The sequence below is a fragment of the Urtica dioica genome, chromosome 4 (assembly GCF_054948205.1).
Source record: "Urtica dioica subsp. dioica isolate 48M chromosome 4, U.dioica_male_clone48M_v1_H2, whole genome shotgun sequence".
Lineage (NCBI taxonomy): Eukaryota > Viridiplantae > Streptophyta > Magnoliopsida > Rosales > Urticaceae > Urtica > Urtica dioica.
In genome coordinates this window covers 11,777,322-11,792,827 of record NC_142759.1, presented here as the reverse complement: position 1 = coordinate 11,792,827, position 15,506 = coordinate 11,777,322, and the positions used below count along the sequence as shown (strand labels likewise).

Sequence of the window (15,506 nt, the reverse complement as noted above, 5' to 3'; positions counted from 1 at the left end):
GGTGACGGTTACCCATCTTTTCTTTGCCGATGATAGCCTCATTTTCTTCAAGGCGGAGGAGAATGAGGCGGTTGTGGTCCAAGAGTGCTTGTCGTCCTACACCCGGGCTTCGGGCCAAGTCATTAACTACGACAAGTCGGAGATTTGCTTCGGGAAGAAAGTCAAAGAAGCGGTGGGAGCCTCTCTTGCAAGAAGTCTTGGGGTAAAGATTACGGAGAGCCATGAAAGATACTTGGGGCTACCCATGACCATGGGGCGGAGCAAGGCGGAGATCTTTAATTACATTCATGAAAGAGTGTGGAACAAGGTCCGGGCCTGGAAAGGATCCTATTTTTCCTACCCGGGCAAGGAGGTTATCATCAAAGCGGTCCTCCAAGCCATTCCAAGCTACGTGATGAGTTGTTTCATCCTCCCCAAGAAACTTATCAAGCATCTTCACCAATTAGCGGCCAACTTTTGGTGGGGAAGCACCCGAGAGAAGAAAAAAGATTCATTGGGGGAGTTGGGACAAACTTTGCACCCGTAAGGAAGAAGGAGGTCTTGGATTCCGCAACCTCGGGAGTTTCAACCAAGCCCTCTTGGCTAAGGGAGTGTGGCGTGTTTTGAGGTTTCCGTCCTCGTTGGCGGCGCGAGTCCTCAAAGCTAGCTACTTCCCTAACTCGGACATTCTCTCGACGGACAACATGAACTACGCCTCGAGTACTTGGAGAGGGCTTATGTGGGGGCGTGACCTTATTCTTAGAGGCTCAAGATGGAGAATCGGCACCGGGGACTCTGTGAATGCGAGGTCCGGTAGGTGGATCCCTCGAGCTACGGGTTTCTCGGTCTGTGATCCGTCTCTCCTCCCGGGCGATTGGACGGTGGCTGACCTCAAACTGCCGGGGGGGCTGTGGAACGTCCCGTTCCTCCGAACCTTGCTGCGTGACGAGGACCTCGAGTGGGTGTTGAAAATCCCTTGCGTGTCCTCCCCCGTTCCCGATGAGTTGTGTTGGCACTTCTCCAAGGACGACGAGTACTCTGTGAGGAGCGGATACAGAGTAGCTCGCGACGCCGTGGGGAGCTGCTGCTCGTCGGACCCAAGTGTGACGGAGAAATGGTGGGAAGGGATGTGGAAGCTCGAAGTCCCCCCCAAGATGCGTATGTTTTTATGGAGGGTGGGGAAAAATTGGTTGCCCACTATGAGCAACTTGGTGTCCCGAGGCATGGAAGTGGACTCGAGGTGCCCTCGTTGCAAAAAAGGACCGGAGAGTGTTTTTCATGCCATCTGGGGCTGTGAAGCTAGCGCGAAAACGTGGAAGTTAACCGGATGGTGGAGGTTGATCAAGACAGCTTATGCCGGAGATATTATTGCGCTGCTCATCCACATGAAATCGGTCCTCTCAGGCTCGGAGTTTGAGATCTTCGTGGCGGTGGCTTGGTCAAGTTGGAACGCCCGGAATAATGAAGTCCACTCGGATCGGCGCGAGCACCCGGCGGGGCAGCTGGGTAGAGCCGTCAACTACATCGAGGAGTTCCGTCTCGCCTCGACACCGCGGGCGGTAACAAAACCAAGGACTATAGCGAGATGGGCCCCCCCACCAGCGGGTGTTACAGCGATATGTGTGGATGCAGCCTTTTTGAGGGACGAGAATGTTAGCGGAGCAGGGGGAGTGCTGCGTAATTCGGAGGGGTTGGTAGTAGGCTCCTTCATCGCCCCGCTCCGCCATCCTTCTTCTCCCCTGGTCGCTGAAATGCAGGCGATTATCGAAGGCCTTCGGGTGGCAAAACAGCTGGGCTGCCAGAGGATCCGTGTCCAATCCGATTGCGCCACTGCTGTGAAGCTCGTTCAAGGTCGGCGTCTCTGGGCTACGGAGGAAGGCTTGCTGGTCAGCGAGGCGACGCGCTTTGCCGACGATTTTCTTTTTGCTGAATTTTGTTACTTACCAAGGGCTTGTAATCGGATTGCTCATATCTTGGCAAGGAAAGCCTTACTCTTCCCTGTTTGTACTGTGTGGGTGGAGGTTGTTCCCCCAGAAGTTGTTGACCTTTGCTTGGCTGATATGCCTTAATACATTTCTTGGATTCCCAGGTTTTCTAAAAAAAAAAAAAATATCCACAATTCGATGCAAAAGAAAAAATAAAAATATATCCACAACATGACTTGTGTGACTCTTAGCCAATTGATCACCAAGATCCCATAATATGATTACTGTTTTCCGTTCTAGATCTCTAGAGAGGATCCAACACAAACAAACTGTCACATACATATTTTTTGTTTTAATGAAATGTCGAGTTTAATTTTTTATTTTAAAAAATGTCGAATTCATATATTCTGTTTAATTAAAATGACGAAATTATACCCTAAAATAGACAATAATGTCACGAATCTTCTTTTTCTTGAATTTTTATTGAATTTTCATTGACGTTGACTATAATATTTATATGTAAACACGAATTATCTTTATTCATTCGCGCCATATATGTAATTTATTTAAAAACTAAAAAATAAACAACAATCACTTAATCGTGAAGAACACAGAAAGAGGCAAATGAGTAAAAATCGACAGTTGATATTTATCAAAATCACATATTCGAACAGAGAATCCATGATTCAGAGGTTCAATTCGAACACAGAATTAAGTCATCTCTGGAGAGATATGAATTTTATTATTTAATTTCAATTTAAAGCTATTTTTATTTCAAAATTGAGAATTTAGATGTTATGGTACTGATTTGGATTTGATTGAGTTTTTCTTATATAATAGTTAATATCAATGAAAGAGAGATTTGTGACAGTGTTATCTATTTCAGGGTATAATTTTATCATTTTAGTTAAACATAGGATATGAATTGTATATTTTTGAAAACCAAAGGTCAAACTCGACATTTGATTAAAACACAAGATATATATGAAGTCTTAAAAAAAAAAAAAAAAATTTAGGAGCCTTGTAAACAGTTCAGCCCACAGCTCCGAAGACAAACATCGATTGGGCTGGGCTGGTCTACGCCCATACACGTGGCTACCGGTACACGTGTCTTCCGTGAACGCTCTAAGCCACTGCCACGCGTGCACATATATACGTAGAGAGAGAGAAGTCATTTTCTGAGTAACGCATTACTCAATACTCATCACCAGAGCCAGTTTTTCAGGTCTTGTCACAAGGGCGTAGTATCAAAGCCAAGGCGCGTGGTTCAAGTTTTATACACCTCCCAGCTACTCACTCGCGAGATCCAGCCTAACTATTCGAACGTGACTGACACGCGTCTGTCGTTTTAGCCTCGCGGTAGTGTTTGTCATTGCAAAAAAGCAAAAGCCTGTGGGTTTTTTTTGGGAAACTTGATAAACCAAGCTTAGTGTAGCATGTGATTTGAAAACCAAACCATATTTGGGTTCCTTTAAAGAAACCAAGCATCTGACCACATGAAATGTCCAAATTACCCTTAAATTAATTTTTTTTTCAAAATCAATTCTTTATGTCTCTGCCTCCCTTTCCCTTCCCTCACGAGTGACTCCCTTCAAAAACATAAAAAAAAAAAACCCTGCTCAGCCCCAATGGGCAAAGGCTCTGTGATCATCTACATAGCTATTGCTCTTCTCATCCTCTTCCTAGTCTCTCGTTCGCCGCAGAAATCCCCCTCATCTCTCCGCCACCGCCACCGCCGCCTCCGCCTCCGCTCCAACTTCACCTCCTCCTCCGGCCACCACGCTCCCGCCACATTCGACCCCCTCGTCGCCGGCATCGAGCGCCGCCGCGAGGACCGCCAGTGGGAGCGCGAGTTCTTCGAGCACTCCCACCCGGAATCCGCCGCCAATTCCACCTCCGCCCCCGGCGACGAGGCCCAGCCGGAATGGGACAAGTACGTGGACGCCGAGGATTACCTCAATGACGAAGAGAGGTTCAACGTCACCGGAAGATTGGTTCAGCTTTTCCCGAAGATCGACATTGATCTGGCCGACGGGTTCGTCTCCGAGGACGAGCTCACGGAATGGAATCTCAGGCAGGCTCAGACCGAGGTGATCCACAGAACTAAGAGGGATATGGAGATTAGCTAGAGAAAACATCTAATAAATTGCACTTAAGGCTTGTGACAATTAGCTAGAGAAAACAATAGAAGAAGATGCAAGGGAATTTATGACGTACAAAACAGTGTGTTTGATATGTTGAAACAAAAAAAATGAAACTTTCTTCTTTCAGATGCCCAATATTCCAATTTATATTTACTTATTATGTACACTTACTTTGGTTCTTATGTTTAGTTTCCTAATTATGACGCGATTAGTTGGAAAAATATATTCTTTTTGTATTTGTTTCTTCAGAGTTTTAATTATTCTATGTTGGATTGTGTAGTTTCGAAGAGAAGGAGCAAGCGGCCCATAAAGCATGATGATTACACTCCGTTGAATTTGGATTGTGTAGGGTTAGAGACTAGTATTTTGGAGGAAATTTGGGTTTGTAATGTTTACTGATAATTACTTTGGTAGTGTGGGAGACTAGTTTTTTGGAGGAATTTTGGGTTTGTAATGTTTACTGAGAACTACTTTGGTAGTGTTGGAGACTAGTTTTTTGGAGGAAATTCGGGTTTGTAATGTTTACTGATATGTCTGAAATGTCTGAAATAAAAAACATAAACTAACTGAAAACTCTGAAATCCATTACAAAAAATAACAGAAAACTCTGAAATGCATTACAAAAAAAAAATTGAAACGTCTGAACTCAAACACATAAACTAACTGAAAACTCTGAAATCCATTACAAAAAATAACAGAAAACTCTGAAATCCATTACAAAAAATAACTGAAAACTCTGAAATCCATTACCAAAAAGAACTGGAAACTCTGAAATCCATAATCAAACACAAAACTAAGTGAAAACTTTGAAATCCATTACATAAACTAACTGAAAACTTTGAAATCCATTACCAAAAAGAACTGAAAACTCTGAAATCCATAATCAAACACAAACTAAGTGAAAACTCTGAAATCCATTACATAAACTAACTGAAAACTCTGAAATCCATTACAAAAAATAACTGAAAACTTTGAAATCCATTACAAAAAAGAACTGAAAACTCTGAAATCCATAATCAAACACAAACTAAGTGAAAACTCTGAAATCCATTACAAAAAATAACTGAAGCGTTTGAAATCCATTACAAAAAATAACTGAAAACTCTGAAATCTATTACAAAAAAGAACTGAAAACTCTGAAATCCATAATCAAACACAAACTAAGTGAAAACTCTGAAATCCATTACATAAACTAACTGAAAACTCTGAAATCCATTACCAAAAATAACAGAAAACTCTGAAATCCATTACAAAAAATAACAGAAAACTCTGAAATCCATTACAAAAAATAACTGAAAACTCTGAAATCCATTACAAAAAATAACTGAAGCGTTTGAAATCCATTACAAAAAATAACTGAAAACTCTGAAATCCATTACCAAAAAGAACTGAAAACTCTGAAATCCATAATCAAACACAAACTAAGTGAAAACTCTGAAATCCATTACATAAACTAACTGAAAACTCTGAAATCCATTACAAAAAATAACAGAAAACTCTGAAATCCATTACAAAAAATAACAGAAAACTCTGAAATCCATTACAAAAAATAACTGAAAACTCTGAAATCCATTACAAAAAATAACTGAAGCGTTTGAAATCCATTACAAAAAATAACTGAAAACTCTGAAATCCATTACCAAAAAGAACTGAAAACTCTGAAATCCATAATCAAACACAAACTAAGTGAAAACTCTGAAATCCATTACATAAACTAACTGAAAACTCTGAAATCCATTACAAAAAATAACAGAAAACTCTGAAATCCATTACAAAAAATAACTGAAAACTCTTAAATCCATTACAAAAAAGAACTGAAAACTCTGAAACTACACAATCCAACATAAGAACCGCTTGCTCCTTCTTTATGGGCCGCTTGCTCCTTCTCTTCGAAACTACACAATCCAACATAGAATAATTAAAACTCTGAAGAAACAAATACAAAAAGAATATATTTTTCCAACTAATCGCGTCATAATTAGGAAACTAAACATAAGAACCAAAGTAAGTGTACATAATAAGTAAATATAAATTGGAATATTGGGCATCTGAAAGAAGAAAGTTTCATTTTTTTTGTTTCAACATATCAAACACACTGTTTTGTACGTCATAAATTCCCTTGCATCTTCTTCTATTGTTTTCTCTAGCTAATTGTCACAAGCCTTAAGTGCAATTTATTAGATGTTTTCTCTAGCTAATCTCCATATCCCTCTTAGTTCTGTGGATCACCTCGGTCTGAGCCTGCCTGAGATTCCATTCCGTGAGCTCGTCCTCGGAGACGAACCCGTCGGCCAGATCAATGTCGATCTTCGGGAAAAGCTGAACCAATCTTCCGGTGACGTTGAACCTCTCTTCGTCGTTGAGGTAATCCTCGGCGTCCACGTACTTGTCCCATTCCGGCTGGGCCTCGTCGCCGGGGGCGGAGGTGGAATTGGCGGCGGATTCCGGGTGGGAGTGCTCGAAGAACTCGCGCTCCCACTGGCGGTCCTCGCGGCGGCGCTCGATGCCGGCGACGAGGGGGTCGAATGTGGCGGGAGCGTGGTGGCCGGAGGAGGAGGTGAAGTTGGAGCGGAGGCGGAGGCGGCGGTGGCGGTGGCGGAGAGATGAGGGGGATTTCTGCGGCGAACGAGAGACTAGGAAGAGGATGAGAAGAGCAATAGCTATGTAGATGATCACAGAGCCTTTGCCCATTGGGGCTGAGCAGGGTTTTTTTTTTTTTATGTTTTTGAAGGGAGTCACTCGTGAGGGAAGGGAAAGGGAGGCAGAGACATAAAGAATTGATTTTGAAAAAAAAATTAATTTAAGGGTAATTTGGACATTTCATGTGGTCAGATGCTTGGTTTCTTTAAAGGAACCCAAATATGGTTTGGTTTTCAAATCACATGCTACACTAAGCTTGGTTTATCAAGTTTCCCTTTTTTTTTGGGTAAGAAAGAGAGGGAAAAAAATATGTCTGTCAGAGTACACTGACATTAGCTTTAACTCTCTCTCTCTGACCGTGTCTGGGTCTCAAATCTTGGCAAATCAGCAATTGAAAGAGAAGCGTTTATGATATGTACGTTATTAAAATCATCATTATCCATAACCTGTCTCTCACCATCTTTATCCAAGTAATTCTTGATCTGATTCGCAAATCGCAAGTATTTTTTTTAGTATAATTATTATTATTATATTTTTGTTCTTTGGATTCAGCTTTTTAAATGCTCTCCCTCTGCTCTGTGTCTGTTTCTCTGTGTCACACACACATAAAAACACAAAGCACTTAATAAGCTATTTTTCTGAGGCCGCAAGAGAAAGCGAGTAATTAGTGCTTCGAAACAAGTTATTATGTGTCCGCATTGATGCATCGAACATGGATACCCAAACTTTCTCATCAACCTCAGGTATTTCTTTTCTCTCTCTCTCTCTCTCTCTCTCTCTCTCTCTCTCTCTCTCCACAAGCTTTCATACAACACTCGCATATATATATATATATATAATGGGTGTGTGAATAAGGTGGGTTGTTAGGGAAGAAGAAGAAGAGGGAATGGACGGCGGTGATGCGTGAGAGGGAATCGTGGCCGTTGATCACGAGGAGAGGGTTCACGGAGGATCAGAGGAAAGAGCTTCACGAGCAAGCGGTGATCCACAGACACATCTCCTCGGGTCTACCTGTTCCTCTGCACCTCGTGCTTCCACTCTTGAAGACCGTCTTTTCCTCTCTCGGACCCATTTCTTTCACCAACCAATACCCTACCCGTGAGTTCTCTTTTTGACTGTAATCTTTGAGAACTGTTCTGAGGAAACAACACTGATTGTCCTTCGACAGTCTTGAAGTGTGGAAAGATGACGGAGGAAGAGCCGGGACGGTGCCGGAGAACGGACGGAAAGAAGTGGCGGTGCAGAAGAGACGTTATCTCGGGGCAGAAGTACTGCGAAACCCACATCCACAGAGGCCGTCAACGTTCAAGAAAGCTCGTGGAACAAGCCTTTTCTCCGTCCCTTTTCGCCGAACCCCAATCACCGCCACGTCATCACCACCGTCCGAGCCCCGCGCCGCCGGTATGCGTGGGCCTTCAGCTCATGACCAACGCGGGCGCGACATCTGGCGTGATCAAGGCGGCGAAGAAGCCCCGCGGGTCGGGGTTCTCTCCGAAGAGTGTCCTGCAAGGCAGCCAATTGGAGTTGGCGGTGGGAGCGAGCGGTGAGGTGGCGGCGGGGGATTGGCGGAGGTGTCGGAGGACGGACGGGAAGAAGTGGCGGTGCAGGAGAGAGGTGATCGCGGGGGAGAAGTATTGCCAGAGCCACATGCACAGGGGAGCCAAGAAGCGGCCGCGGGGCCCGCCAGACACGAGCCTCAGCATCTCGATCCGGCCCCCGGGCCCCGCCCCCTCCGCGGAGGAGGAGCAAAGCAGCTCCAGCGACACCACAATCACCGATACCAGCAATTAATCAAGTTTTATGTTATTAATATTACTAGCTAGCTAGCTAGATATGTTGAGATGATGAAGATGAGAGAGCAAACTGCATTTTGTTTTGTAAACACCTCTTCCTCCTTTGTAATATCAAATATATCAATGCATCGTTTAATTTTCTTCAGCAATTTTGATCATCCAACATCGGCCTAATTATGGCTACCGGGTAACATTGTGGCGGTTTCTTAATGGCAACCGGTAAAAAGCATGAGTCGTGTACGATTCGGCGCTCGAGCTCTATCTCGTTACTCACCCGAGTAAATCATGCGTTTCGGAGACTAAATGCGAATAGTTCGCATAGTAGAGCTATCATTTCAAGCTCAGGGGAGGCCACTGGAGACCGGGGTCTAGACACGACCTATGCCCATTGTATATTTAGATGAAGGAATTATATCATTATTAATAAACTCCAATTTAAGTGTAGAAACATATTCCTATAAATTAAAATTTGTTTTTATAATATATATTTTATTTAGAAATATGTTTTCTTTACTATGAAGGTTTGGGCCTTTATCGAGCCTAGATTAGGGAAGTAATTATTATGATAGTCTTATACTCTAAGTCCATCCAAACCCTTCACAGATCTGGACCAAACCTTTGCTAAAAGGGTCACCCGACTCAATTGACAATTTTATCATACACTATTCATGTTATATATTTTGGGTTAGAATAAGAATAATAAATCATATTATTTTGAAAGGAAAGATGTCAAAAATAAGTGTTTCCCTCTATTAATATATCAATATGACAGTGTCCATACAAACACATGATTTCTCTAGACAAAGGAAGCTCAAAGGCACAAAACATACATACGAGTAGTAATTATAATAAGCAAAAAGTAGTAGCATTGTCGTCCAAGAAGGTGGTTGGTGAGAAGTAGAATCTGAGTTTACAAGAGGCTTCTTCATGTTAACAACCACCCCTCGTTTTTATCTCCTAACCTCTTTTGAGTCGCTAGGAGCCTTACAAGTTGTCTAGCCTATCGCCTCCCGGTTTGGACTCTATTAACGCAACCTATGGCACTAAGCTCAGTGTTCAAACGATCACACCATTCCCCTTATCTTTCTATAGATCTAGTTAGACTAGTGTTGGGTTGGGTAATCTCACAAGTCTCTTACCTCTCGGCATCAAAACAAGTAAATCAAGCTCTCTAATTACTACGTAATTAATCTAGCTAGGACTCACTAATCACTCCAAAAACCCATGATTTTCATGTATATAACTTTTCTCTCATGAAGGACTCTTCTATTCCTAAGAAATTAGCTCACACTCACACCATTCCACCACCACCTACATCATGCTCCTACTAAAAGCTTAGCTAGACGTCCTAGCTATCAAGCAAATCATGATTGCGAAGAGAATAACAAGCAATAAAAGGAAGGAAATAGACATATCAAGGTGAATCAAGCAATCAATAATAATCAAAGACTCAATTCCACTAAATCAACATCCAAACTTCATTCAAATGCTAGTATCACAAAGCAATAAACTCAAATCAATGTAAACAAGAGTATATCTAATTATCAAGAGCTAAAAAAAATAAAGAAATCCAAGAAACTTAAGAAACAAGTCAAAATGGGTAGTAAATGGAAAAGTAGTAATGAAAGAGGGAAGAGATAACAAGAGTGTAGAAGAGGCGGTCACTCTTTCTTCTCTCTAGCTTTTTCTTCCTTCAATGGCTTCCTTGGACTTTCTCTCTCTAGAGCTCTCTAAACTTGCGTCTCAATAATGATTCATCCTCCTTTGTATTTGGACCTGATTAAGAAAACTGTCTAGGAAGGGACATGTTAATCATTGTAGCAAGTGCAAACAGCCAGGCCATTCGAGGAAAACTTGTCCTAATCCAGTTGTGGTGCAGGTGCAAGTCTTGTTCTTAATATTGTCTTCATGTAATAACTTGTTAAGAACCGAGTTTGTTCTAAACTTGTCCTGATTTTGTTGCTTGCAGATCACGGCAGTAAAGAAGCGAGGAAGACCACAACAGACTAACCCTTGCCCTGAGATGGTGAAAAGACAGAAAAGAAGAGAGAGACGACAAGCTCTAGCTCAGCCTTGATGTTGTTTGGATTAGAAGCTGTGATGCTGTTGTCTGTTTTAGAAGTTGTGAAAATATTTTTGGATTCGAAGCTGTGAGAATATTTTTGTGAAGCTGTTATAAGTTGTGTCATTTCGTGAAGATGTTTGGTTAGAAGCTGCGAACATATTTTTGGATTAGAAGCTTTTTGGTTAGAAGCTGTGATGTTGTTTTGGTTATGTCATTATGTCATATTGGTGATGTGAACATATTGTCGGATTAGAATCTATTTTGTTGAAGCTGTGAACTTATTGTCTATTTTGTTGAAGCTGTGAACATATTATTGTGCAAGTCATTATGTCTATTTTGGTTATGTCATTAGAAGCTGTTTGGAACAAAAGCACATTTGTGAACATTTGTTTATATTCATACGTAAACACGTGCAGAAAATTCACTTGGAACAAAAGCATCATCTATTTGGAGCAGAAACACACTTCATTCCTTTGCAGAAAATTTCAATGCACAATACACCATTCATTTGCACATTTCATTCCAATATATACCAGCCAATATCATCTAGCAACAAATTACAACAAGCACAATGCACAACAAAAAAACCAATCTCTGCCTCTGAACCCAACAAGCAAGTGCATTCGTCTCCAGCTCCAACTGATTCTACAACTGATTCATTCTTCTAAGCAATCCAGGAATGATATTCTTCGCTCTTTCGCAAATTTCAGGGTCAATCCACTGAAAAATTTACATCCACCCTCAACCTGAAAAACCAAACAATAAATCTCAAGAACTCAAATACCAAATATCCTAAAAATACTCTATAATCAATATCAACCAAAATCAAAACACTTACACTACTCACACGGCAAGTTATGAACCTTCATCATGGGTTAGCACTGGTTCATGACGTACTCTCGATCCACAATACGCCAAAGTTACAAAAAAATGTTACCTGGAAACTCTCTCGCCAACGCTGATGTTTGCGAAAACCGATGGTGCCTCGAGTGTTATGAAGATGATTGTTGCTCACCTAGAGTAGTAGCGGTGATTCACATTTCTAACATTGAGTATTTTGCCCATAACTTTTAAACATTTGAGTATTAAATTGCAACTCCTCGAAAATTTTGAGTATTTTTACCGCCAATAACTCTATCTTTATTACGGTATATCATTAAATCAATAATTCATGTTGGGGTATTAATGAATCGTATGTCAAACACATGGATAACCTAATCAAATCAAATACCTAATAAATCATATCATATTTGTGGAATAAATACACGGGGGTAATGTAGTCCTTGCAAATTTGGAATTCAACCAAGAATCATATTTGTGGAATAAAGGGCTTGTACTGGATAATTAGAAAAACTTGACCAAGATCATAATATGTCTTTTGTTAATTTATACAGTTCTACGTTTATCGTGGTATTTTTCTTTAATGTGTAACTTATATAGTGCTTAGTCAGCTATATAACCCCTATATAATGTGATAGATATTAATTTTAGTAAAGTAACACCATATTTTAGTTAATATTTAGAATGGGAGGCTCTAATGGAGAAAAGTAAACAAAAACACAAACTTGGATGCATAGATATAAAGTTACAAACAGACATGCTTACACTCACAAGGATGCATGTACTGGGATACGGAAACAAATTAAAAAATCAAACCAAATATTTTATAACTCCAATGTATCTCACAGAAAATCCTAATATCATGTGTCTCTTGCAATTGCAAGCCTTTACATGTCTTCACGTATCACAATATACTGCATATTTATCAACAGGCTTAAAAGCTTAATCACGAGTGATATTTGCAGCATTGAGGTTCAGCAAAGACTTTTGAGTTTGTCTCAATAACTAGCCTATTCGTGTAAAAAACAGAGGTAATACAAAAGCTCCACCTTGCAAATAGTTCTCTAAAAAGAAATTTGAAATGAGAGCGAGAGATGATCATGAATATAAGAGAGAATAGGCATCGTAATTACTCGAACTCACCCCCATCAAATCGTATCAAACATTCCGACTCTAGACATGAGAACTAGTACCATGAGATTACACGGGATATATCAGGTCTTTTGCTTAATCTAAAAAAATATAAGGCATGATTCATATGACCATTAAAAGCAGTCAGATCTTTATATTCCTGAGTCATTACAAAACACACAAACTGGAGTTGTCTGGTTCCGGTGAAAACAGCGTAGCTACAACTTAACTCAACAGAGTTAATGAGGCAATAGAACTATACAAAAAATCATTCACCAAAAAAACAAAACTCCAAGCTTGCACTACTATAATATAATAGAGATGACTTAGCTGTCGCAGACGCCAGTCGGGTCAGCGTTCTTGATTATCCAAGGATGCTCCAAGATGTTCTGAAGAGACAGCCTCTTTGACGAGTCCTTCACTATAAGCTGTTGAAAAAAAAAATGTAAATGATCTTTAAAATTAAGGTAAAAAAAAAAAACTCCTACTAAGAATACCATGTCGAAGGGAAAAATAACTTACCCTGCTTATGAGATCCTTCGCTTCAACTGAAACTTCAGGAACCGTGGGGAAGCAGAAATCAACTCTTGCTATTCTGCAGCCACAATCACTCGCTCGATAAGAATACCATGTCGATTATCAAAGAGTGATTGTTGGCATAATAAAAATTACCTCTTGAAAGTGTCCTTCTGATTCTCGGCCTCAAAGGGCGGTTCGCCGTAGAGGAACTCGTAGCAAAGAATGCCCAGAGTCCAGTTATCGACGGAGTGGTCGTGAGCTTTGTTCTCCACCATTTCCGGGGCCAAGTAGTCCAACGTCCCACACATCGTGGTCCTCTTGTTCCTCGACTGAACCGCCCATCCAAAGTCCGCGATTTTAAGCCGACCCTGCATAATCAGAACACAATCGTCTCAAACCAGGAGAAAAGAAAAAGAAAAAAACGAATCGAAATTTCACCAACTCAATGTGAGAAAGACATATACTAACATGGTGGTCAATGAGCAGATTTTCCGGCTTTATGTCGCGGTGAATGATGTGCTTCTCGTGACAATATGCCAATGCTTGTGCAAGGCTCATTATGTACTGAACATTTAAATAAACCATTAAGAAATCAGTACCAAATGTTTAGGGGGATTTGTTAGGTGTACCGTGGCAGCTTGGTTCTCGGAGAAACGGCCTTGCTTCTTGAGCTCGCCGTAGAGCTCGCCGCGGAAGGCATATTCGAGGATCAAGAAGATTCGGTCAATGTCGTGGAACCATCCGTAGAGTTTGAGAATGTTTGGATGGTCGAGACTGGACTGAATCTCCATTTCCCTCTTCAACTGGTGGAGCATCGAGTGCTTCTCCACTTGCTCCCGGAATATCACCTTCAAAGCCACCACGTACTTGCTCTGCCATAACGAGATTCATAGTATATATATCTTCGTTTTCTCGGTTCAGAAACACACCGAGTATTGAAATGAGGATCGGAATCTTTTTTTTACCTTGACCTCCCGAGCGAGATAGACTCGGCCGAATTTTCCTTTGCCGAGAGGCTTTCCGATCTCGAAATTCTTCAATGACCAATTTCCCTTCTGATTTTCGGGGTCTTTTTGGGTCTCCGACGCCATGTTTCCTTGGTTCTCCGACGCCATTTTCCCTTTACTGTCTGCCAATTGGATTTGAAATGGCAGCGAGGGAGGGAAATTTTTTGCAATTTTAATCCCTTTCTAGTACGAAAAGACCAAATTGCCAACGTTCTCAATATATACACAATTTTTTTTTTTTTTTTTTTTTTTTTTTTTTTTTAAACAACTAGTCCGGGACTTTTAAATTATAGCCCTAACTATTTAGGGAAATAAACCATATTTCTCATACTTCCAAAATTACCATTGGTTTCATAAAACTTCGCTCTTATGTGTTTGTTAATTCCATATTTTTTCCAGTTATTCATCATCGGATTTGAATCATAGAATCATTTGTCAAATGGGAGACATGTATTTTGTTTTTTCGAATGGTAAATAATATTTACTATCGAATGACCCGACTGTAAATATTATTTACCATTAAAATTATCCTGCGATTTGCAACCAGGATATCCGACGACTCATTTGGAATAGATGTTTAGGATCGTCGATTTCGTAAATGTTCTTCTATTGTTATTATATTATCTGTTCATCTACGTTAGTCATTTAATCTTTCTTAGTTTATGTTTGTCTAGTGTAGATGTTTAGGTTCTTTGGTTTCTTAAAATTTCGTTCTTATTTGTTTGTTAATTCCAAATTTTTTCCAGTTATCATCATCAGATTTGAATCATGGAATCGTTCTAAATCGGAGACAAGTATTTTGCTTTTTCGAATGGTAAATAATATTTACTATCGAATGGCCTGACTGTAAATATTATTTATCATTAAAGTTTCAGAGTTTCGATTATGGTGTTCTATGGGTTAATCGAATTGGAAATATTATTTACCATATTTTATAGTTAATCTAACAGAGAATTGATCGGAGATGCGGGGTAGAGTTTCCATTATGGTGTTCTATGTGTTAATCGAATTGGAAATCATATTCACTTACCATTTTTTACAAGTCTGAGAACGGAGACGATTCGTCGGCTTCGAAAGTGGCGAAAGCAGAAAATTGGTGGCGGAAAAGAAGGTCGGACGCAATATCGGAGGATTGAAGGATTCGAAATCGATGGAGAGTTCGGAGACAATCTCGGAGGATTGAAGGATTTGGAGTCGGATGCGAAAATTTTGGTGTGTATTTGATGAATGATAAGATAGGAATATAATATTGTTTTGTAGTGGATTGGGCTAGTTACCTAATTTAAGTAATAGTTGGACTATAATTTTAAAAGAGGTGACCAATTTAGGCTAGATACCTAACCGCCCCTTTTTTTTATTCATTTTTGCAGCCTAAAGAAAAAAATATATACACGTTTTTGGTCATAAATATTTACAGCGTTTGTTATATACTTATCAATGATCTAGTATATTACAAGTACAGC

At 40.4% G+C, this 15,506-nt stretch overlaps 2 protein-coding genes across 4 annotated transcripts; one reads left to right on the top strand and one right to left on the bottom strand.

Moving 5' to 3' along the window:
- The first annotated feature begins 7,183 nt into the window (after positions 1–7,183).
- GRF9 (growth-regulating factor 9) lies at positions 7,184–8,479 on the top strand. Its single transcript, XM_089610434.1, has 3 exons — positions 7,184–7,431; positions 7,556–7,786; positions 7,857–8,479. Exons 1-3 carry the CDS (start codon positions 7,401–7,403, stop codon positions 8,477–8,479), a joined length of 885 nt encoding a protein of 294 aa, XP_089466560.1. The 5' UTR covers positions 7,184–7,400.
- A 2,571-nt stretch (positions 8,480–11,050) lies between these two features.
- On the bottom strand, positions 11,051–14,227 carry LOC149400449 (serine/threonine-protein kinase Aurora-3-like). Of its 3 annotated transcripts, none has more exons than XM_089613549.1 (7): positions 14,002–14,227; positions 13,666–13,908; positions 13,505–13,600; positions 13,190–13,404; positions 13,040–13,112; positions 11,385–12,945; positions 11,051–11,292 (listed from the first exon to the last, which is right to left on the bottom strand). In XM_089613549.1, exons 1-6 carry the CDS (start codon positions 14,149–14,151, stop codon positions 12,844–12,846), a joined length of 879 nt encoding a protein of 292 aa, XP_089469675.1. In that variant the 5' UTR covers positions 14,152–14,227; the 3' UTR covers positions 11,051–11,292; positions 11,385–12,843. The 3 variants fall into 3 exon arrangements, with proteins under 3 accessions (XP_089469675.1, XP_089469676.1, XP_089469677.1); XM_089613550.1 differs by having other exon boundaries at positions 11,394–12,945; XM_089613551.1 differs by having other exon boundaries at positions 11,052–11,292; positions 11,484–12,945.
- Positions 14,228–15,506: the final 1,279 nt, after the last annotated feature.

Excerpts from the sequence above, each read along its gene's own strand:
- LOC149400449 (XM_089613549.1), bottom strand. The coding sequence starts at position 14,151 with ATGGCGTCGGAGAACCAAGGAAACATGGCGTCGGAGACCCAAAAAGAC. Across the intron at positions 13,113-13,189 it reads CAGAAGGACACTTTCAAGAG|AATAGCAAGAGTTGATTTCT; the intron begins GTAATTTTTATT and ends TTGTGGCTGCAG. Across the intron at positions 12,946-13,039 it reads CGAAGGATCTCATAAGCAGG|CTTATAGTGAAGGACTCGTC; the intron begins GTAAGTTATTTT and ends TTTTTTCAACAG.
- GRF9 (XM_089610434.1), top strand. The coding sequence starts at position 7,401 with ATGGATACCCAAACTTTCTCATCAACCTCAG. Across the intron at positions 7,432-7,555 it reads AACTTTCTCATCAACCTCAG|GGAAGAAGAAGAAGAGGGAA; the intron begins GTATTTCTTTTC and ends GTGGGTTGTTAG. Across the intron at positions 7,787-7,856 it reads CACCAACCAATACCCTACCC|TCTTGAAGTGTGGAAAGATG; the intron begins GTGAGTTCTCTT and ends GTCCTTCGACAG.